Source organism: Cebidichthys violaceus, unplaced genomic scaffold (assembly GCF_023349555.1).
Source record: "Cebidichthys violaceus isolate CVI_PGR_0920_01 unplaced genomic scaffold, fCebVio1.0.p SCAF_20, whole genome shotgun sequence".
Classification (NCBI taxonomy): domain Eukaryota; kingdom Metazoa; phylum Chordata; class Actinopteri; order Perciformes; family Stichaeidae; genus Cebidichthys; species Cebidichthys violaceus.
The window spans coordinates 10,926,533-10,949,314 of NW_027176373.1; the positions used below are offsets into that span (position 1 = coordinate 10,926,533).

Sequence of the window (22,782 nt, forward strand, 5' to 3'; positions counted from 1 at the left end):
CATCGAGGGCTATCTCCGAGGGCTTTGTTAATACGGAACTTTGTGTTCCGTTTATGAAAATGGTACCATCAAGGTGTACATCGGATCTCAATTTAAAAAACTATTTTGAAATTGTAATTTTAACGAGTTAAAATACATTTGACTATCCTTATAAAAACAGAATTGCTAACCAAAATAATTGCGTTAGAGCTCAAGCAATGATTTCCAAAATCCGCACTGCACTAATGTCTTCATTCATACTTGGAAATATGGATTAAAATCATCACTAAAACGCAGAGCATTTATCGGTTCGTGTTGTATCTTAGACATTAATACAAATATCAAAAGATGCAATGGGACACACAGAGTAAAAACACAAATTTAATATACACAAATATTTAAATATGTCTTAACATACAGATGTATGCACGTTTTCAGCAGTTCAATGCAAAGCAGAAAATATTCAAAATGATAGGATAAATTTACTGGCAATTCTAAGATGCATTTATCTCTAAATATGAATAGTCAGTATGTATATGGTTATGTTCAATACCACATGATCTGTTTCTCCACACTGTAGTAAGATTTAGAAGAAATAAGGGATTTGTATTTAACTACAATATGACTACACCATTTTCCATAAAATCTGAATCTGCCAACCAGGCCAACACAGAGGTAAAGACATATCACAGCAATCCATTGAAAGACACACAAACCAATGTACTGTATGTGTATACTTGCAAATTAGTAGGTTAACTAGAAAAGTTACATTCTACTTAACCTATTCCTAAAATTTCAAGCAAACAGAAACTGCAAATATAAAATGATCACAGACTCACAATATATTACACATCTGTAATTGTATAATATACAATTCTGATACTATGATAGTTGACAAAAGAATTCTATAACTTTGTAATTTAGAATATCTCTATAACTCCTATACACGCAACAGTGGCTCATCAAATTGGCTTTTTGAAAAAAATCCTCTGCACACTTGCCAAATGGAGAAAAAAAAATGCACCAATGCACACCTTTCACAACCATTTTAAAAATCCGTTCTTTTAAATATTGCAACAATGGCATGTCTTTGTTATTAGACACTATACAGCGGAGAAAAATACTCAAGATATAGGAGAGATTACATGTTTAAGATCGAGTCAAAATGTATCTATGACACTGTGAATGCTCCCAATATTAAAAAATAATTTTAAATGCAACCATCAATTTGTCAAATTACTACATTTGAGCAATGCATTACTTTTGCACCCATTAAAGAGATTAAAAGAAAAATAGAAACAGCTGGCCAGATCTATACTAACATAATAATTTTCATTAAAAAGGATTATTTCAGCATCTATGTGAAATAACAGGATTAAAAACCATTCATTTACATTTGATTGTCATTACAAAATATCTATAAATCAAAGTAATCTATAAGGTATAAAAGCAGAACACATACATTTCTAAAAAATACCATCACAAAGAAATCTGAGAATGTCGTATATCATTTCTGGCAAGGCCTTTGAACAGTATGAGACGCCAGTTCACATTATACTTTACTGTGTACATGTTTTGATATATGGCTACATGCCATGCCAAAGTCTACAGTTTAAAAGTACAGGCGGAACACAATATCACTGACACCGTTACAATGTATCGCAGTCCAATTCAATAGCCCTGCAATAAATGCTGTATTTATAAAGCTTATGATGTTCAATTTATGTTTAGATTGCGTCAGAGAGGCATTGATTGGAGCCTGTGATCATTTCTAAAAATATGGCTGTAAAATGACAAAAGACTTGAATTAATACCTCTGCAACAAAGTGCAGTATCATTATAATATTCAACAACAACTGAACGCTACAAGCATCACAAAGGTAGTATTATTTTGCAGGGTTATTATAATTCTATCAGCTGGTGCTCATGAAGTCGTGTTCACCACTCCTGTATATTGGCCATTATGTATTTACATCAGACAATTTTTGTCTACTGAATGAAAAAGATTAAAGGTGTATATGTTATTAATTTGAATTTGAGTCTGTTATTGTCCCCTCACCATGCACCTGCCACATAATGTCTGTACTGCTTTACCTTAGTGAGATAAGCTAACATCAAAAACATAAACATTTCTGCTGCAGTGTGACAAAAGTCCTGTGTGTGAAAATATCAGAATGAAATTCAAATTCAAGCTCTCGCTCTAAGTTTTAACAAAGTGTTAAAGAGGCAAACATTGGTGTCTCACAAATAATTTATAGCAGTCCACTTCACTCCATTCTGATTGATTCGTCATCCATCTTATCTTCCAAGGATTTTGATAACATATTCTCCTAGATTTCTTTTAGAACATTGAAACATTGAGAACCTGAAGACACACAAAAACATTCAGAAATCCACAATCTAAACAATGTTCTGGCACAATTCATAGCTTAGAAATATATATTTTTTAAGACACATTATTGTTTGGACATTCTTAAGTTAATATCAACTGTGTTTTCATTTTTCATTTTGTAAATATGGGATTATATAGGATTGAGAAAGAACTAGCATAGTTTATACAGTTTTATAGACATTTTTACGGAAGTTTAAATCTATTGTAAATGCTGTAAATATCTATTGCTGCCGTCGTCTATGTTGGAGAAAGCTACAGATGTTTCATAGCCAGATAAAAGCATTGCTGAAAGCAAACAGCAGGTGAGTATTTGATACTCCAACGTCTAATACCCGACTGTATGGATAACAAATTGTATTCATTATTATCTTTAATAATGATTCATGATCATAAAAAGTTACCTCAAGAAAACAGGCCTACAAATCATGAGCAACCATGACCACTCACATTTACCTGTTACATTAAAAAGTAGATGAGTAAAAGGCACTGTAAGAAGTTAATAATCCTTACCGAATCATCCATGATGGAAGATGGATCGAAGTAGTCCGGCTTTAGTTCAGTTCTTTCCCTGCGATTCTTTGATGCTGGCTGAAAAATAACAACTCAGTCAGAACAATGCTGCACAAAATGAAATGTAAATAAGACACCAAAAGGCTTTTTGATCTTTATAGTCTGAAAAAAACATGTAGAAAAAAAAAGAAGATCCTACATCAACTGTGGCAATCAAATCTGACAATTATGTTGTTGTGCAAATTGTAATATTTGTCACCACAGGGATGCAAAAACACTTTTTTGTATTTGGGAGAAACTTGCTCAGAAGGTTTGCTACCAATAAAGCATGACTGGGTCATATAGACAGTTAAAATGTGGTTGACGAGCTTGTAACATTTACTGTAAATATTTGCCCATGAACCGCCTTAAGGCACTTTCTCTATTTGTGGTCCCAGGAATGCTCATGAACAGTGGCTATAGTGTGGTTATAAATGTTTATAATCAACCATATATCAGTTGAACATGTGGAAACACTGACAATCTGAAATGGGTCGCTCGTAGTGATTAACGACAGATAATCATCACCTGAATCTGCAGCTCCTCTCGGCTTAACGCAGCTTTACAGTTTTGGCACACTGTTTAGCTGTCCGCCCCACAAGCTTACTGTTTTGTTTCACTTTCACTGCTCTCATAAAATTGTTTTAAGCCGCAGCAAGCAGCTGTTTTGAGAGAAAACGTTCTAAAAACAAACCGTACACTAGCTGGTCCCCACCATACACAGTTAGTGACTAGCTGGTGCAGCATTTAGCTGCTAAACAGTCAGATATCTCACTCAGGAGTCGGTAGAGACCACAAACAGGGCTAAAATCACAGTGAATATTGGACTTGCATTCACCATGTGGACACATACACGACTCCAAATGAATGATAATGTTGCTCCGTGACTGCTGTATGTGTAAATAAGCAGCTGTTTGCCAAGTTCGCTATATCAAAAGGTAAAAACTTAAAAGGTGATGATATGTCAGTGATGTGTTCACATCATGTTTGTTCTGGCCCTAACTAGCATCAAAATTATTGCAGTGTTAAATTACCAAATCGATGTCCATTGTGTCAAAATCCATGCCCTCATTGATGTCCTCCAAGCGGTCCTCTGATGACATCATCACGTCCTCCACTATTGGCTCCTCATCGTCCTCCATGAGTCCTGAGCCTCGACGACTGAGGAGTGCACATAGACACTTGTTATGAGGCTGTGCTGTTTCACATACTGTCTATTGTCTAAATGTTATTCTAAAAAACGGTAACATTTACCAGGTTTCCTTCACAATTCAAACCTATTTACTGTACTCTGAAGAGGACTGGCCCCTTACATTGCTTGCTGCATGTGGTTCCTCATCTTGGCGTAGTGCATGCTAACTCGCTCTTGCTGCTGACGGGCCTCTGCTTGTTGTCTCTGTGTCAACATCCAAGTAACCTGGGTACTGTGGGTACAGGGTTCAGTATTCGACATGACTTCATTATTCCCGTAGTATAACAAAAGCAGCACAAGAAGCTGTTAACAGCAGCAACATCAAATATTCAGTTCAAGGCAAGGTAAGGGTTGGGAGAAAGGTGTCCGTACTTGTAATCAATGGCAGCCTGGTGGTGATGCTGCGGCTGCTGCTGCTGGAGAGGCACCGGCTGATGGGGATGCTGCTCTGCTGGCATGGTGAATGCGGCAGTGTAGCTGTCCTCTGGCCTCATCTTCTTTGGATCCCTCAGCACAGTAGAGGTGAGGTGGGGCGAATGCATCATTACTGGCGTCTGCACGTTCTGCTCACGGTTCATCCAAACTGCATCACTGCTGCTGCAGCTGTTCTCTTCTGCTATGGAAGAGAAATTAAGAAATTGTTAAAGAAATTATTTAAAAAAAGAAATTATAAAATGACAGAACTCCTTGTATTTTTTAGAAAAGGTTCCTATGTGGATCAATGTTGTCTACTGACTGACACACATTGTTCCCAAAGTATTTCCAGCTTTTTGACAGTGGATTTGCCATTTAGATACTTTAACAACAAACGGGTAATACTATTATTAAAAGTCAAGCAAGTACGGTTGGTGCAGATTATCTCATGTTGCATGTCAAATCATAAAGAACACAAAATAAATCTTGATCTATCAAAGTCAAATTATGTCAAAATTTGCTCACCTTCAGGCAATTTCCTTTTGCTAGCAGTGGCTGGCTTGGATTTCTTACTTCGGGTGGACCCTCGACTGCTGAGCCCACTAATGACAGACATGGTGTCATCGTCCCCGCCCGCCTGCAAGGAGTTCCTGTATGAGATGAGGGGCAGCCAGCAGTCCTCTCGTTGCAGGGCCATCTGAACCGTCATGAATCGCTCCAGGTACATGTGACTGTCGACGTGTCAGAATACAACTGTCAGAGTTCCTCTTCAGCTCCATGCTCAACACAGACATACATCATGACACAAGTCTTGCAGCTCACACTTACACTGTTCTCTTGTCCTGACGAATTAGTTTGCTGGAGAACTCACTCAGGACATCCAAAAAGGCTAGATTGAGAGGTGGACTCCCCTGTCCTTGGGGACTAGGCTCCTTAAAAGCAAACTCAATTCCATCCCTAAAATACAGAGGGATACAATGATTTGCCATACCCATTAAAACACAGATGTCACTGTAAGATATGAGTTGCATGCAAAGCTGTAAACAAACCACTTACTTATGTAACATGGCAATAGCCTCCCTGGTCTTCAACTGATCCAAGCCAAAAGTCAATGAGAAGCGTCGGGCAAGCTCTTTTATGCCACAGAAGGCTGATGTTGAGCGGTCAACATTAAAGCCAAGTTCAGACAACATCTCATTGAATAACTACAAAAGAAAAAAACAGAAATAGACTTTTTCCACATTTGGTTTTAGGTGGTTTCACAGACTGAGATGTCTAAATCCTAAACTAAATGCAATTGTGATCTGCTATAACTTAAGCCAGATGTATCCTAATTCCTTTTATTTATTTATTATAAAAAAGTTTAATAAAGACAATTTTCCTGTTTCTGTGGCACACTGGAGTAAGCTTGTGCAAAAGTGATGCCTCATATGTTAACAAGAAAGTCAGTACATGTTTTAGATTTAGTTTACAATATTCTGGGAGATTTGCTGGCATCTATAAATGTATTTTTAAAAAAAAATGAAACAAGGCCACTACTCTTCTAAATCTTACCATTTGCAGGCTCAAGACGAGCGTCTTTGCACATTGAACTTTGTCAATTTGTCTTGTTTTACTCAACGTTTCCTTGATGATATCTCCATAGTCATTGTAAAACTAAGAAGAAAGAGAGGGAATACTGGCATTAAGAAGAGCAGGGTAGGAGGAATTCCTTTTAAGTGATTTAAAAAAAAAGGTGTGTAAACATACCCTCATATACTGTTTAAATATATCTGCTCCGGTGTTTATTTCCACCACATTGTAAATGATTAATTTGCAATAGGCAGCTAAAAGATTTCTTCGCTTGTGCAGAGCCTCGATTTTACTGGCTTCATCATCTTGCTGTCCGTCTGGAAAATACAAAAGAATACAAATTACAAAAAATCATTAGAAGTCCATGCCCTTACTTTTCAAATGTTAGTGCGGTTGACTGACTCTGACCTGTGCTGTTGTTATCATCATCCTGATCAATGAACACTTGATCCAGAATGAAGTTGAGCAGCTCGGCCTGCAAAGAAGAGTCTGGTGTATAGACCAGAGGCTCCAGTTGTTCCCGGCCTGAAGACATAATTTGGTGACTGAAGATCAATAGCAGATCACATAGCATGGTGAAGGCCTGGAATAAACACAACACTTCAGCATTTATGAACATTTTCAGTGGCAAAAAAAAAAAAAGTCAGCAATAAAAGAACCGTCCCATCAGCATAACCCCACCTGTTCTTTAACTGCGTTGTTGATGCTGTTTAAATAACGCTGACACATCAAGCAGAAAGCTCTCATTTGCTTCCTCAAGGTCACCATGTCACCCTAAAAGGAGCAAATGTTCAGTTAGACATTCCCACAAGTGAACAAAATACAAGGTTTAATACTTACTGAAACATTTAGTTTAATTAGTGCCAAAATAAGTCTTTGAGAATAATAATTCTTTATACATTTTGTAAGAATGACGTGAAGATGTGTAAAGGTACTTTAAAACTCAATGTACTTGGCTAATGGCTATTAGCTGTCATTTGTCAAATGTATGCATAGAAATGTGTTGTTTCTTTAACTGATATCCTTTTTACACCTTTCCTTGGACACTTATTTTGCCAAGAATAACAAAAAATGTGTCATAGACCGATATGTAAATACCTTTAATGAACTGCCATCTGAAACCTTCGCTAGATGCCACAGGATGATGTAATGTGTGCACTGCATTGCGTGAATCACAATCTGTGGGAAAGGAGACAAGCAGATCAGATGAGCCATACTATTCCACACAGACCGTGCGTTTACATCTACTTAAGTATCAGGTTATGCAGAGAAATCAGGAGCACACATTTATATGCACTGTAGTAATCTAATTAATGTCTGCTTATAAATGCAACAGGTCAGTTATCAGATGTCTCCCCTACCTCAAATTGACTGCATGTTTATTTTGACTGCATTAGTTACAGAAGAAGCTGCAACCTCATGGCACGAATGTGTGTGAATTTTACAAATAGAGGGTGTTCCATGGTGGAGAGAGATGAACTTATTCAGACTTCTAGAGGCTACTTTGTGTTAGTTTCAGTGAGTCAGACTTTTGATGGAATGATGCTAAATACAACAATGATGTAATTATCTCTCCTTTCTACTCTATTACTTATAAAAAGTTGATTCAAAAACGTGTTACCCAAATACATGGCCAAGATTTCTGTAATCCCCTACAGAAGCCAAGTTACTTGTTGACATGATGTTTAAGAAAACCAGCGTACTTGAGAAAGGCGACTGTAACCTGGATACTTAAAGGTGCATTACGTCATTGGGAGCATTTTTATTAACTCTCAGCAGCTCTCAACATGGCTCAACTGAGCCGGTGGGACGTAGCCAACGGTGTTAACAGCACTAACACTACAAACTACCGCAAACGTGCTGACAAAGCCAACAGTGTTTACCTGAAGGGGAACTGGAAGGTGGGTTGCTACGCTTCAACGACAATACTGGTTATTGTTGCTTTAGCATTTTGGGGAAGTTACTTACAAAGTTAGAGAAGACTCTGCTGTTACCTGTTCAGGCATGTCCCCGTTCTGCAGACCTGTGTTAAGTAGCCTGTAGTTGCTGGTGAAGAGATCCCACTTAGAGAGGTCATGTGCACTGGAAGCAAAAATAATGTACATGATAAATAATACATAATAACATTGTCATTATTCACATCTTACCCCATAAAAGAAAACTAAAATCCAACTTTAATGCTAGAAATGCTATTACTCTCTCTGAACAAAATAAGACAAAATGTGAACTGCTTTACTTGTGGAAAGCGCTGATCTTCTTGAGTGTAGATAGAACCTGGTAGACATCGTCTTCATCTGGTTCTTCACCCTGACAAACAAGAGATAAAAACTGTGCAATCCTGGATATTCACCCTCGCCTCTCCAACTGTGAACATGTTTTCAAATATTCCACTCAAAGAAAAATCCTGCGGCACCCACCTCTTGCAGGAAGTCCTCCAGGAGTCTGTGGAACTTGTCTACAAGCTCATCGAGAAGCTGAGAGCGAGCGATATCCACACGGTTGAATATGGTAAACTCTTCGTTGCAGAGAGAGTGGTAGGTGGTAGAGCAGGCCTCCAGGACCTCGGTGTCTGTGTGCTTGTCATGGACCTCCCACATTTGCCGCAACAAGGCATCCAAATGCTTAATGAGAACATGAAAGCACAAAACATTGTTTAACTGACACTGCATGCCATTTACAATTTGCATACTCAAGAACAAATTGACAAACCTTTTCTAACCGGCCAGTTGTGTAGATGTCAAGATCAAAGTACTTTGGTATTTGTAGCAAATTGGTCACCTTATCAATATCAACGCAGTACTGTGATGGGAAAAAAAGAAAGCCTTTTATGTTGAATGGTCACGAATCAAACCTCTTGACAACTCTGACCGCTGTTGACTGTAGTGCAGAACACAGGTAATCACCTTTGCCAATAACAGAGGCAATGCAACTGCAAACATCTCTGTGATCCGTGTCCGATCATCCAGCTGTGTTTTCTTCTCCTTTGCAGTCAGGACCTTTTCAATGCACAAAAACCCAATAATAACACAAAATCATTCAAGAAACACAATCTATGCAAGCATGACGACCAGACACTCACCCTTTTTCCTATGCCTCGGCCTACTGGAGGGTGGCATTCACAAGCCTGCCGGATGGCACAGAGCATTATCTCAACCAGAGCCGTCTCCTGGCGATCAGTCAGAGCTAAAGATTGCAGATGCAGACATTTACTGACGATGTAATGAAAAAACTTAAAAACTAGTACCAAGAAAAGAAAAGAAAAGAAAAAGAGTAGAAAGAAATAAAATGTCATCTTTTCAGAAAGATGTCCTTTCCTTGTACTGGAGCTGAATATATGAGCCAGTAATTGTCTTAAAGAGTGGATCTTTACCCTCCTCTCCTGGGATGGGCTCATCCAGCAGCAGGCTGATCATGGTCTCCCAGTCCTTCAGCAGTTCTGACCCACATTCCCACAAGCTGTCCACCAAGTAGGCCCCATGTTCATGAAGCTGTAAAACATCAAATGGTTAAATGTTATTGGATCAAATTCAAACCTACTGAAACAAGGTAGATTTTTCACATACTCTCAGTTTAATAAAAATAACTGGAATTATTGTTTCTCAACCAAAACAAAAATATCTTAACACTCAAAACTAGATCAACAGATTTGTTAGGATGGACATTTTTATTACGATGAGGTTAACATCCAGAAGAAAGAGAAAAAGGCCCGGTTACCTCACTCTCCAAGAAGAAGAAGACGGTAGTCTTGATGAGACTGCCATTGAGGCTCTGCCTGCCCCTCCTGGGTAACCCCTCCTCCTCAGGGCCTCGATGGCTGAAGAGCCTTCAATCAGCACAACATCAAAGGCTGTTCAAAATGTCTGGTAAAGGCAGGTGGAAGAAGCAACTGCTCCGCCTGCAGTCCCTTTGGAGAAGCTACATGGAGGGGCTAACATGGTGTGTCACACATTAACAGATTTTGTGATTTCACAGGATCTCCCCATTAAAGTAGCTGTTTTCACGCTTCTTGATAGTAAAGCTACAAGTTATATGTACATTCCACATGTATTTTTCAATATTATTTATATAAGGATATATTGTTTATATGCTCTGGTTGTTTGATGGATTCAACATAACATTATCATAACACATTATTATTTCTACTTTAATATATCTAATGCAGGGGTCACTAATAGGCGGACCGCGGTCCGGATCCGGACCCAGACGCCGCTGTATCCAGACCCTGGACCTAAAACCAATAGATAATTGAGAATTATTACATTTTGACGGCGCGCTTGTATTTTAACCGACGCAGCTTTTTCCAGCCTTTACGGCACTTGTTCAGCGGCGTAAATCACATCACGTGATGCAGCTCAGCCAATCAAATATGGGTATTCTGACAAGTTTCCTGACTCAAGTGAGATGTACAAGCACGGGGGAGACAAGGAAAGAGAACGAAGAGTAGGAGAATTATTACGTGAGTCAGAGAAGTTATTTCACATGACGTTCTCCAAAGAGAGAAAAGAGGTCAGAGAGACCAGAGTCTTTAACCAACAATGGACAGACTCTTATTGGTGAATTCTTCACACTGACAGTTTAAAACCAGTGTGTCTCATATGTTCAGAGACCGTGACGATTATTAAAGCGGTAATGTGAAGCGTTACTACGAGACAAAGCACAACTCTTTTGAGCAAACGTACCCACTCACATCTGAAATGAAGTCACAGAAAATAAACCTAAGAGCCCAATATGATCAGAATCCTAAAACATTAATTCACTGACCAACTATGATGTTAACTGAGAGAATAGGAAAACCACAGATAAAGTCGCTGCACACACATTTCTCTTTTTAGAAGATGAGAAAAATATAATATCGTGGCTTTTTTGATTGACATCACTTCACACCTGAATGAACTTAATTTAAAGCTGCAGAGCAATTCAGTGAAATAAATTTTTCTAAAATGAAGTACTCTATTTTAAGATGCACATTTTTCAAAAGCTTTCTGTTATGTCAGTTATTCTTTAATCCAGCCCTTATTTTACTTGAAATGAGAAGAACATGTATTTCTATGTATTATTTATAATCCATCAAGTTAAATGTGAAAACTGAGAATAGTAATTGTTAAAATATAATTGATGTGTACTTTCTTTATTTGATTTGACAGTTGTTGGCTACACAGAGACGTTGTTACTACTACTAGGCTTCTTGAACATATACATATACATATATATATATATATATATATATATATATATATATATATGGCACTAAATAGCGCAAATAATGTTCCGGACCTTTGCCCGAGGAGATTTTCTCAATCTGGACCTTTTGTAATGTTAATTGAATACCCCTGATCTAATGTAATCTCACACAGTTCATTTGGCTGGTACACCAATTCTTTGCACTATAAACCGGCTTCTTCTACAACATTTCTGACACTTAACTTAAGTAATTTGTTGATTATAACCACTTCCATTTACAGTTCAGTTGTTTGACAAGTTTCAAAAGACACAACAAAGCACTTACTTCTTAAACAGGAATTCTCCTGCTGAAACAGCGATGGGTCGATGTGCTGAGTAAACCAGATGATACACACTCTCACAGTCCTCTGCTGTCAGGATCTCATCACTGCTCCTGTTAGACGAAATGCATACATTCATAGTTAAAGATGAACATTTAGATATTTACTTAAAGGCAAATGTGTGAAATAGTTTGTTTAAACATTCTCACAGAAGCTTTTAAGATAAGGGAGCACATATGAATATTGAATCTAACAAAATATGGTCATATTCTCCCCATTTAAGACTGAGTAACCTCAGCTATAAACAGAAATGATGGCTGAGCTGCAATGGATAAGGGTAATGTCTCTAATTTGGGCATAAACACAATGTTTATTTATCAAGTTGACTTTAACGAGTATTATGTCTTTAGAGTCTCATTATATGACTTCATAAAACGAGAATAAATGCAGAACAATCCCATTCAAGAGGAGGGAAGGTTACTCACTGCAAGACAAGCGTCAGAAGTTTAATGGCTTGAACTGCAACATCATATTCCTTGTCCAGAGTCATAGACACAATGCGGTCCTGTCAACAAGAGTAGGTTTATGTTCCATAACATTAGCTGTCATGTCATGCATGGGGATACTCAAGTCAAAATGATGTTATTGCTCTTTAGTTATCGGCATATGAAGACACACCAGGGAAAAATCTGTATATTCCCAAATTATGCAACTGCTGGCTTACCTTGAAGCGACTCGTGAAGAGCTCCAGCCGTGCGCCAAGCTCTCTGCTGTAGAACAGGCCTTGCAGGGCGCTCAAACACTTCAGTCGCACCTCACCTTGCTGGAGTCACAGTAGAAATACATCAAATATGTACCATATTAGAAATAACGCTTGATTAATTGGTTAGTTTGATTTACACTGAGGTTAGAAGTTGGTCTAAATTTGGACAATGTATTTCATTTCATCAGCTTTTTTAAATGTAAGGTTAATTTGTAGTTTGTACAAAAAAACAATGGCCGTCTGTTAGCTCACCTTGTCATGCATTGTCCAGCCAACGTACTTCAGGTAACTGTCATTGAGGAAGGCGTCACTGTACAACTTCATCCACACTCCAATCTCCTCAATACAAATAGCTCGGATTTCAGCAATGGCATCCCTAGCAAAAACCCAAAAGAACTGATTCAATTAGTCATTAATATAATACAACATGGCTTTGTGTAAACACAATTGTTCAGACTAAACTAAGATCATATGGACTCAAATTGGTGTTGACATTATTTTCACACTAGAGGGTGCCAGAAAGCCAACAATGACCATGGAAAGGTCCCTGCTGGAAATCTCAGTCAGCAAGTCCATCAAGGATTCACATACCGATATCTGTGAACAAACACTCCTTTGAAAATCGCATTCATCATGTTTTCAATTTCATCTTGGTTTTCTTGAAGCTGAAAGAGAGACAGAAAGTGATACTTGTTAAATTATTTGCATGAAAACAGCAAAAACAAAAGACCCTTGTTCAACCCTCAAACACAAAAACTAAAAAGTATGACATTCAAGAGGTTTTGTCGGAAGACAAAAATTTGGTACTGTAGGTTTAAGTATACTATTTAAAGTCCAAATTGATTCAGATCAATATTATGATTTCAGGTCGAATGTGACATTATTTTTGTGCTGTGGAGTAAAGCAGACTGTACATGACAGCTCCAGACCACTTGGACATTTCTGTTGAAACTGAAGAGAAAATTCTAAATACGTGAAAAAAAATAATTGGTAATCGCCACAATTTCTCCTAAATCATTTGTACATGCCACATAAGAAATTAATCTGTTTGTACAAATGGTTCTTGCATGACGCCCACAATAAATGTAGATTAGACTCTTGTCATGACTTATTGTCATCCAACATCTAGAGCGGTTATTATTATTGCAAAATGCATATAAATAGATATAAAGGTAAATCAAGTTACAGAATGAACAATAAACGTACAAACTGTACACTGTGAATGTATGCAGCTATGATGTCATTCATTTAACTATGGATGTAAATCAATATGAGTTTACAGTTAATTACAATTCCTCCTCTGCATAGAGTTTGGTTTATAGCGTATTGCTGGTAACACTCGTCTTCTTGCTTCTTCACAGTAAATTTACTGTTAAGACAACTTTTCTTTCTTCTCACCTCTTTGCGCTTCTGTAACAGGAGTTCCAGCCGATCGCTGGCCCTTTTTGCAACAACCTTGTTCCTCTCCGCCTCGTATTGTCTCTGCGTGTTGTCCATATTGATGCTCAGGTTGAGAGCAACGTTCACCAAGGCCGTCATCAACTTCATGGCTTCAGAAAACAACACAATTCAGAAAACACGCCTGAAGGAATAACAGCTTCAGGCACAATAACAGCGTGAGCATGCATGGAGTAGAAGTGCCGAAACGTGCACATTAAAACTGACCTGCTAGTGTGCTTGTGTGTCTGAACGCCCGGACCTGTGAGTCGGACAGGCCGGTGAGCAGTGAGATGACCGTGTCCATCATATACTCGTCGTAGATGATGCTGTACTGACACTGACGAACCAGAACCGCGATGAAGTCAGAGAAGCTTATCCTGAATTTCTTCCACTGTGGTCCTGACATGGTAAACGGATAGTCACCACTGTCCTGTTTGATGACATCAGAGAGAGCATCAGAGTCAGGTCAGGGGGATCACATTTGTCAATGTCTGCCACATGCTGGTTTCTGACAACTGCACAGATTTATGGTTTGATTATTCTCTCGTTTAAAAATGAAATTAAGTAACTGAATGTAAGCCTGCATCACCTCATCAAATTCCTCTGTCATTTTTCGGATGATTTCGGAGTTCTGCATATGTCTGAACATCTCTCCACTCACGGCACCTGTGTGAAGAATCACACAACGTCTGTCAAGTTCAGCATTTTCATTTGCTTTCAGGCACCTGACCACACAGATCATGTCAGATACTCACCTTTACAGCCAGAGCACTGAATGAAGAAGTTGATCAAGTCCAGGAGAGCATGGTCCCTGTCCTGTTTGTATGCCTCGATCCAGTCATCGACAACAGACTAGAAACAAACAAAAAACATACAAAGTTCAAAAAAGATCTCAAAATATCGCTGCATGTTCAGGATAACGACAACACAATTTAATCCCAAAAAATGGAAACCACAGCTACCACACCAGTCAAAATATTTTCACAACAAAACAATAAGAAGAAGATGAGAAGAAACCATAACACAAGACATACTCTCTTCACCACAGCAGTGTGGACTCACCTGTGTGGCACTCTTCCCCATTTTAACCACCTCGAACAGGGTCACGTTCTTCATCCCGTTCTCCTGATAATGGCCGTTCACCCTGCCAACACCGGGGGCCCTTCCTGCTCCCCCACCTTTGGCCTTGTCTCCAAGCGCCTTCTTCCCTTTCTTGGCTGCCTGTAGGGGAGAAAGATGTTAAATGGAAAATGAAAGTGTGTTATTGTGTTTGAATATCATAACTCTGAGAACAGTTTGCCCGCATTAAATGCGTGTGTAGACTGAACAACTTATCGGGTTACTGGGAATCAAAAAGCTGTTACGGTGTGGGACTAACTCACATTAGAGACATTTCATAAAGACAGTGATGTGGCATTAACTTATTTTCTGATCAAACACAGCTGCTGCGTAACATCACGCCGTTTCTACTCTGTTTTAGTCCTGTGATGAACTGGGAACCAGTCCAGAGTGTTTCATTGCCTTCCACCCAATGCTTGTTGTGATGGGCTCAAGCCTCCCTGTGACCCTAATTACACATGGACAGGTATGGAAAATCAATAAATGTCAAAGGTTTGAAAAACATACCATGCCCTTTCCTGTCTTTGCATTTTTGCCATCAGGATCCTCAAGGTCAGTATCAGAAGACAACTGAGATTCTGCCTCTCTGTGAACAACAGATGAAGTCGTTACAAACACGAAACACACTTCAACAACAACATTTAAGTTCCTAGAGATAACATGACAGTGTACATGCATGCATACAATCAAACAAAGACAAAAGAAAAATTCAAAGACACGTGAAATTTGACAATATCTGTGATGCTGTGCTTACTGAGCAAATTGAAACTCTGTGTGCAAATCCTGCGCTGCTATCATTTCTTTAACATTTTCTGGATCTGCTGAAGTGGGTGCGTCTACTGCTCTGGACCCCAAGCAACAAGGTATCTGCACCTGGAAAATAAGACAGATGAGAAAAGGTTGTTGATGAATGAGGACATTGACACTGGCTGCAAAAAACTCACTAACAAATCACAGTATATTTTAGAAAGACTACATGTATTACTAAAGGCCCGGGATGAAGAGAACATGTTTGTTTCTATTGTCAGAAAGACAAAAGGCCCTAAGATGCTCCAGCCTGGCAGTGCACCACTCAAACACCTCGGTGACATGAAACAGCAGTCGAGCTACTTAGGAAAAAAGTGTAATCTAAGTGACTGATTTTACTCCATTCATACAGCAGATTGTGAAATTGTGCTCATCTACTCGCTGCTTTTTTCCCCAAACAAAAAAGCAATCTGGAGACTTCACCCTGGGGTGAGAAAAACCTTTTTCGATATTTTCCAACATCAGCAGACAAAAATGTAATAATCTCAATTTATTAACTGAAGAAGAACAATTATTAGATGCATTCCTGCTTTAATCAAACATTTTCTTCAGAGCACTCCTCAACAACCGAGCTTTTGTTTAATCCTTAATGGTGTGCTCCCCTCAGAACTCCTAAATCCTGCTTTTATTTCTAACTGTGTGGATAAGTCGGAGCTTGAATATCAGTTATTTATTCCTATTCATAAACTGAGCAGTTGGAAATACATATAACATATTTCATTATAATTTTTGTGAATCACAAAACTTTAGTTTTGTATGTTGCATTATTACTTGGTGCTGAATAAATTAAATTAATTAGTTAATGAACTTCATGATGATTGGTGTAACTCTTTCCAGCCATTCATCCAATGTGTGACAGTTAATATGTGAGGATTTTATGTTTGTTTAATATTTCATGCATGTTTTACTTTGTTTCATATAATTGTTAATTACTGTCTGGGTCTATTGACTGCTCTGATTCTGTATAGCGGCATAGCAAATTTTAATGAAGCACAATTATATATCAGTACTGCGTACAATGTGTGGGAGTATTTGTGATTGTGTGTAGTGTTTAACTTGGTAGCCACACTGACAGACAGGTACTGCGTCTTATTCCTCCCCTGATGTTAGACCCTTTATTCACCTCTTGACTCAAAGTTGAATACAAATTCTACTAGAAGGGTAGCTGGTATTCTAAAAAGGCAAAATTGGTAATTTACCATTTGCCAAGAACCAACGGCAAATGCACAACTGTGTTCCTGCTGACTCACATGAGTGAATGACGGTATGCAAGCTGCAGACAAGATAAAGAACGTTCTGGGCCCACCACAGTGTGATTTACAATCACAACACAAGCACGGATGCATGTGTGTGTGGTCTTCCAAATTGCGTAGAATGTAATAAGTGTTCAAGCTGTACCCTGCACTTGTCATGCAGACTTGGACCTGGATAACATGTAAAAACATCTTGACGTTTGATTTAACAAATGTTCTGTGCTGACTGAAAATGTCCATGATTGTCTGTATTTAAGGAGAAACCCCAGCACACACTTTTGTAGGGCCAGGGGAAAATAAGTTAGCTCGTTTGTGAACCAGATAAAATTATTTTCTGTAAGTTTATGTCATTCATCAGGACAAATAACATGAGGTACGCAGTTTCCGGTGCTTCTTAACTCGTTAACATTAAAGCAGATGTTGTCAGAGAAGGGAGATCTGTGGGGGCGTGTCTACACTTCCACTCTAAGTGTAATGAACGTAAACATGACATGGTTGTACTTGATCTGAAAACATGAGGGGCCTGATTTAGGACTCCACAAATGGAAATGCGTACTTGGCTTGAGCCCCTAAATTTAACCGTCGTTACTTTCTTGGACAAGTAATGCAACAGTCTCATAAGTGTTTATACCGACCGTTGTGATAGTTGACTCTAATGTTACTTTAAATATATTCTAAAGCAAGTTGACCCCAAAACAATTCTGACACGCGCAGTTGTTTTACTTCCGAAATACAAACACAACTACAGATGTTTCCTAAGCTGGTGATTCCTATCCACTCATCGCTTCCTGACGTGCCCCGACTTTACTACGACGGCAAAGCAGCTCTCTAGCTAACGCAGCTAGCTAACCTTACTGACGTCTGGTGTTAGCGGATAAGTTATCTAGTTGGCTACCTTTAGACCCGCTTCTTGGCCACTGCATTCGTATCGAACAACTCATTGTAGGATTAGGATTCACTTGAGGAGATTTGATACATTTTCAGCATCAGATTAGCGTTAGCTTTGCTAGCATTACCGTTAGCTGTAGCAGGCTAACGGGACCACTACTTAACACCAGCCGGAATGCTACCTCATCATTATTAATCACGCTATTTATAATTTAGTCTGATGAAGTTGCATGTCTATGTTATTGACACCTGATAACACGGATGTCAAGTGCCTGGTCAGCTAGCCACTACAGCAGCATCAATGACAAACTCCCTGGATGTCAACGTTAGCTATCCGCCATTTTACAACTTCACGTTACTTACCTCGTTTTAAATCAAAGACGGACTGAAACCAAATAATCCAAACGTTGCGGACTTTGCAGAGAGGGCGCTATCGTTATTTTCCTGCACAAACTGTCATTTTCCAAAACTCATAAATAAAAGTTTTATTAGCCAGCTTGCGTTAGGAAGCTCCTTGGTGGCTAACATAGTAAGGTACAGTTTGTATTTTCCTTGTTGTGCATGTAGCACACGCACCACCTGTCGGTGGCTTCATGAACTGCAGGTAAGAGGGGCCACATTGTGTCAGGGCTCTGACTTGAGCTTCTGACTTTTCTACCCTGTGATCACAGCTCCACGAGCTCATTGACTCAAAATAGCCGGAGGCGTGCAATGTTCCTGAGGTGAAAGAAGGCAGTTTTGGTGATGTGGTTGGCGTGGGGTAGGAAGGAGAGGGTGGGGTCCAGGATGATACCGAGGTTGCGGACCTGGGTGGAGGGGGTGACGATGGAATCATCAATGTTGAGAGAGAAGGTCTGGGCTGAGCAGGTGAGGGAGTTAGGGCCGATGATGAGTAGTTCAGATTTATTGCAGTTCAGTTTGAGAAAGTTCTTTTGCATCCATGATTTTATATCAGCGAGACAGGTGGTGAGAGTCGAGTGGGTGACTGAGGTGATGGTCTTGGAGGAGAAGTAGAGTTGGGTGTCGTCAGCATAGCAATGCAAATAGTGTATAGTGTACTGTGTAGGCTGCTATGGTGAAGTAATGTAATAAGTATAAAAAAATACCACAGAGCAAACAAAAGTAGCCTGTAATGGTGACCAATATATTATATGTAATCAACATCATGAAAACTTGAGTCAGTTTGATCATTTGGGTAAATGTTTGAGCATGATGAACAAATGTTTTAGATTGCAGAGTGGAATGATTGAGTAAACCATGTGATGCAAACATATCAACGAAAACTCCCAATCATATTTTTGTTTTGTACAACACAATTTTTTTTTTTAACCCCAAATCCCCCTGAAGGAAATACACATGATAATTCCATTTTATAACCTTATATTTTGGTTGCTTGGTTCTAGTTCTATCATGACTAGATTGAACACACTGTCCTCCAGACCAGAAAACTACTATTAATACAACTTTAATACAGCTAATATTAATATGTTCATGTTGGTATTTGTAATATTCACACTGATATACATTTGTATGACATCGATATTATTCTTACTTAGCCTATAACAACACTGTTGTTAGACTTGAAGATAGTCAGTTCTTCAAATTAAAACTTATTTTAGCTGATAGTGTGTACAAGTTGCATATTCCTAAAACTGTGTTTAATCAAATGACAAAACCTTTATTGTTACTGGATCCCTGGCCAGAACATATTTGATCTGCAATGTGTAATACACTCTCGTGACAGGAAAGGCACATAGTAAAAGGAACAGCTAGTCAAATGGGGCATAAACCTGTGGCCTCGGGTCCCCCTAGTGGATTAATCCGGCCCTACAGCTCTGAAATGTTTTGCTGTCTCTTGATTCAAAACCTGTTTGTTCAAAAGTTGTACAGTGGAAATATTCTTGGATTTAAAAAAAAAAAAACAAGTCTCTTTACACCATTGACAGCTTTGACATTTTATTGTTCCATTAATCATATCTTACAGGTTTTGTAAGCAGGACCAACTTGAAAAGCCACCAAACAGTTAGTAATTATGACTACTTCTATAATCCATGTCATATCTCTTTCCTTTACATCAAGTGTATGCATACAGGATGATCCATTCAAAGCCATATCTTCATAAGGGAGTGAAAGATGTGATGGAAACAACTGATGTAGTGCAGTGTCACACAAAAAGCTCAAGTCACACATGAAAAGCAGAGAAAAGTCTAAAGTTCTGGCAGGCCACAATTGTATAGGGGATTGGATTTTCTGCCTGCGAGGTTTCATCTACATGAACTCATTGAGGAAGCTATTGACTGTCCCTTCAGGTGTCTCCTCCAAAGGCTGGGCCAGACAACAGGAGGGCACCATGAGAAGATCAGGATCCTTGATCTCGGTTTCAACCTCCGTGATGCTGTGAGAAAGTGATACAAACAAGACATTCATTTTAGCCTTGTGCACCTAACGGATGCTAAGAAAGTTGCATAAATATACCTGGAGTGTTATTTTCTCCAAGGACTTAAAAACAATTCACCAACCTGACTATGAATGCTGAGGACTCATGGAAGTACATTGTGCACACAGGCAAACATCCCATGGTTACAGACATGGAGTAATGACCTGAAAAAGAGAAAGACAGAAAATATTCAAGTCATAATTCACTCTGTCACATACTAAGGCACATATTATTATTTTACATATTTTGTATAATTTCTCTCACCCTTCATGTCTGGCATTGATCCTGTCCATATGCTGGTTTTTATACCCTCCCCTTCGATTGATGGACTCCCGACGTTTATTGTGCCCATAAATGTTGCATCATCGGGGATATCCAGAGGGTGCTGGGTGCATTGCAAAGTTTTTTTCTCACAGCTCTGGTTTTTGCTGTCAATCTCATAGAATATCCCCTGCAGGATGTAGATACAGATTCAGATGTCCAGGCGCAAAACAGCATTAAGTGATCTGTGACATTTTTTTGAAGAAAGAAATCACCCACCTCATCGAATAACATCAGCAGATCCAAACCCAGTGATGTGTTGGTGGGGTAGCTCTCGTTTGATCTGAACCGCAGTTTCTTGCCCATCGAATCATAGGTGAATGCACCAAATGCTTTCATGTCACCCTTCATGGATCTCTGGAGTTTCATTGAGCAAACATGCATTCAGAGAGTTTAATGCTAGATTTTAAAATGTTATATTTCTTTTTTTTTTTAAAGTACCAGAAATACAAATGTTCCTGAAAGACACATTTTAAAAACTCACCACACTCATGAATCCTGTCATATTGGGTGCATCTGAAATACAACAGTGTCAGTTAGATGAGTCTTACGCATGCAGGCAGCAACATATTAAACTCTGTACACATTTCAAACTAATATAACACGCTATCTAACTACCTAACACTACACAAAATCAAATAACAGAAAGAACCCAAATTATGGAACTACAAATTCTTACGACAAGGATGATGGTGATCTGCATAGGTGGTGGCAGTCAAGCACATGAAGACGAAGAGCGTGATAGCTGCATACATTTTTCCTGGTACAGAGGGAGTCACAAAATACAAGTCGAGATGGCAAAACCAAACCTAAGCGCATCTACCTTTCAGAGAAGTGACTGCTGCTTTTATAGGGATAAAATCCGATGTAGTCAATAAGTATTACGTAAAAGCACCCAGGACTTCAAACGTCAAGCTGTCTAAACAGATTAGACCCAGCTGGTGGTGACCAAATATAACAACTTTCTTAGACTATCTTTTCTTTTGTGATTGTGCAGCTGTCCTCAGATGTTTTTGTGCATTGTTTACCTCTACCCCTTTCGGTCAAGCGGGGACAATCATGGAGGTTATAGGCTCTTGGAGCCAAGCAGTACATCTCTAGATAATGTTAAGTAGTCTTATTTAATTCTGATTAGTGATAACAGCTTCCAATTTACAATGATGATTTGGTTAAAAGTACTGTAGTACTGTATGCTGTACACTATATGTCAGAAGTCCCCCATTCGTACACACATTCACACACTGATGGCGGAGGCCGTCACCTACCGATCAGGATCTGAAGTAACATTACGTACAGCGATTTGAGGAGCCAGGGATCAAAACGCTGATCTTCTGATTAGAGTATGACCCGCTCTATCTCTGAGCCACAGCCGCCTCCATCAGCTAAGATTTAGAAAAGCCTAGATTGACATGGATTCAGCCTGTGTCTGTCAGAAACATAATCTTTCCTTTGAACAGAGACTTTCTGTCCCATAATGGCAATGGTCCCACATTTTATATCATCGTAGAAGTTTTTATTTATTACTCAAACCACTACTGCTACTTAGAGCCTGCCCTGAGATAAATTATATGGGTATATTTATTCCTGTATTATCTTCAAAATAAAGGTTTTTGGACACCAAAGGTGAAATAATTGTTTCATGTGGACTGAATATCATCAGCATCTGTGAAAAATTGTATCCAAAGATTAAAACTTTATATTTTGGATTTCTGAAAAAAAAATCAGCTTCCTGTATTTAGAGAACAAAAACAATGTAACCCATTGTAGTCATTGATATTCAAAAATGCAATAGATATAGATAATGAACAGTCAAGTGTATGCAGGATGTATCACAATGTCATAGTGAACATTCAAATGTTTGAATGTTCACTATATGAAGCTGTACAATATCCTGAAGAGTCTTTGCCAGCAATGAATTTGGCCGGCCACTTAAAACACCCTCACTCACCCTTTCTTTTATTAAAGTGATCCAAACTAAATAGAAAGCCTGGGGAGTTTATACCAGGTCAAATGCACAAGCCAGATCAAGAATGTGTTGTTGTCCAACTACACTTTGTGCAGCTGTCTTTTGTTCTTCTGCACAATGTCCCTGTTGTGTCTGTGCTTTCAAGCAAACAACTTGGTGAACTCTGTCAGACAGGTGAGAAACAGCAGT

General features: G+C 38.8%; 2 protein-coding genes across 3 annotated transcripts; both read right to left on the reverse strand.

Annotated features, from left to right (window-relative positions):
• Positions 1-347: 347 nt before the first annotated feature.
• Positions 348-18,415, reverse strand: stag2a (STAG2 cohesin complex component a). Of its 2 annotated transcripts, none has more exons than XM_068716319.1 (34): positions 18,233-18,415; positions 15,676-15,794; positions 15,429-15,507; positions 14,865-15,023; positions 14,558-14,654; positions 14,392-14,468; positions 14,028-14,232; positions 13,761-13,912; positions 12,954-13,027; positions 12,615-12,738; positions 12,324-12,422; positions 12,085-12,164; positions 11,605-11,712; positions 9,813-9,921; positions 9,469-9,586; positions 9,178-9,281; positions 9,002-9,094; positions 8,808-8,897; positions 8,516-8,719; positions 8,335-8,405; positions 8,093-8,180; positions 7,197-7,277; positions 6,780-6,872; positions 6,507-6,681; positions 6,276-6,415; positions 6,081-6,182; positions 5,583-5,731; positions 5,355-5,483; positions 5,052-5,257; positions 4,485-4,725; positions 4,234-4,344; positions 3,955-4,081; positions 2,882-2,959; positions 348-2,344 (listed from the first exon to the last, which is right to left on the reverse strand). In XM_068716319.1, exons 2-34 carry the CDS (start codon positions 15,717-15,719, stop codon positions 2,321-2,323), a joined length of 3,831 nt encoding a protein of 1,276 aa, XP_068572420.1. In that variant the 5' UTR covers positions 15,720-15,794; positions 18,233-18,415; the 3' UTR covers positions 348-2,320. The 2 variants fall into 2 exon arrangements, with proteins under 2 accessions (XP_068572420.1, XP_068572419.1); XM_068716318.1 differs by having other exon boundaries at positions 4,485-4,728.
• Positions 18,416-19,808: 1,393 nt separating this feature from the next.
• Positions 19,809-21,455, reverse strand: epd (ependymin). The gene is made up of 6 exons (XM_068716320.1): positions 21,307-21,455; positions 21,112-21,143; positions 20,847-20,984; positions 20,571-20,757; positions 20,389-20,470; positions 19,809-20,264 (listed from the first exon to the last, which is right to left on the reverse strand). The coding sequence occupies exons 1-6, from the start codon at positions 21,380-21,382 to the stop codon at positions 20,138-20,140; spliced, it is 642 nt and encodes a 213-aa protein (XP_068572421.1). The 5' UTR covers positions 21,383-21,455; the 3' UTR covers positions 19,809-20,137.
• Between the last annotated feature and the right edge of the window lie 1,327 nt (positions 21,456-22,782).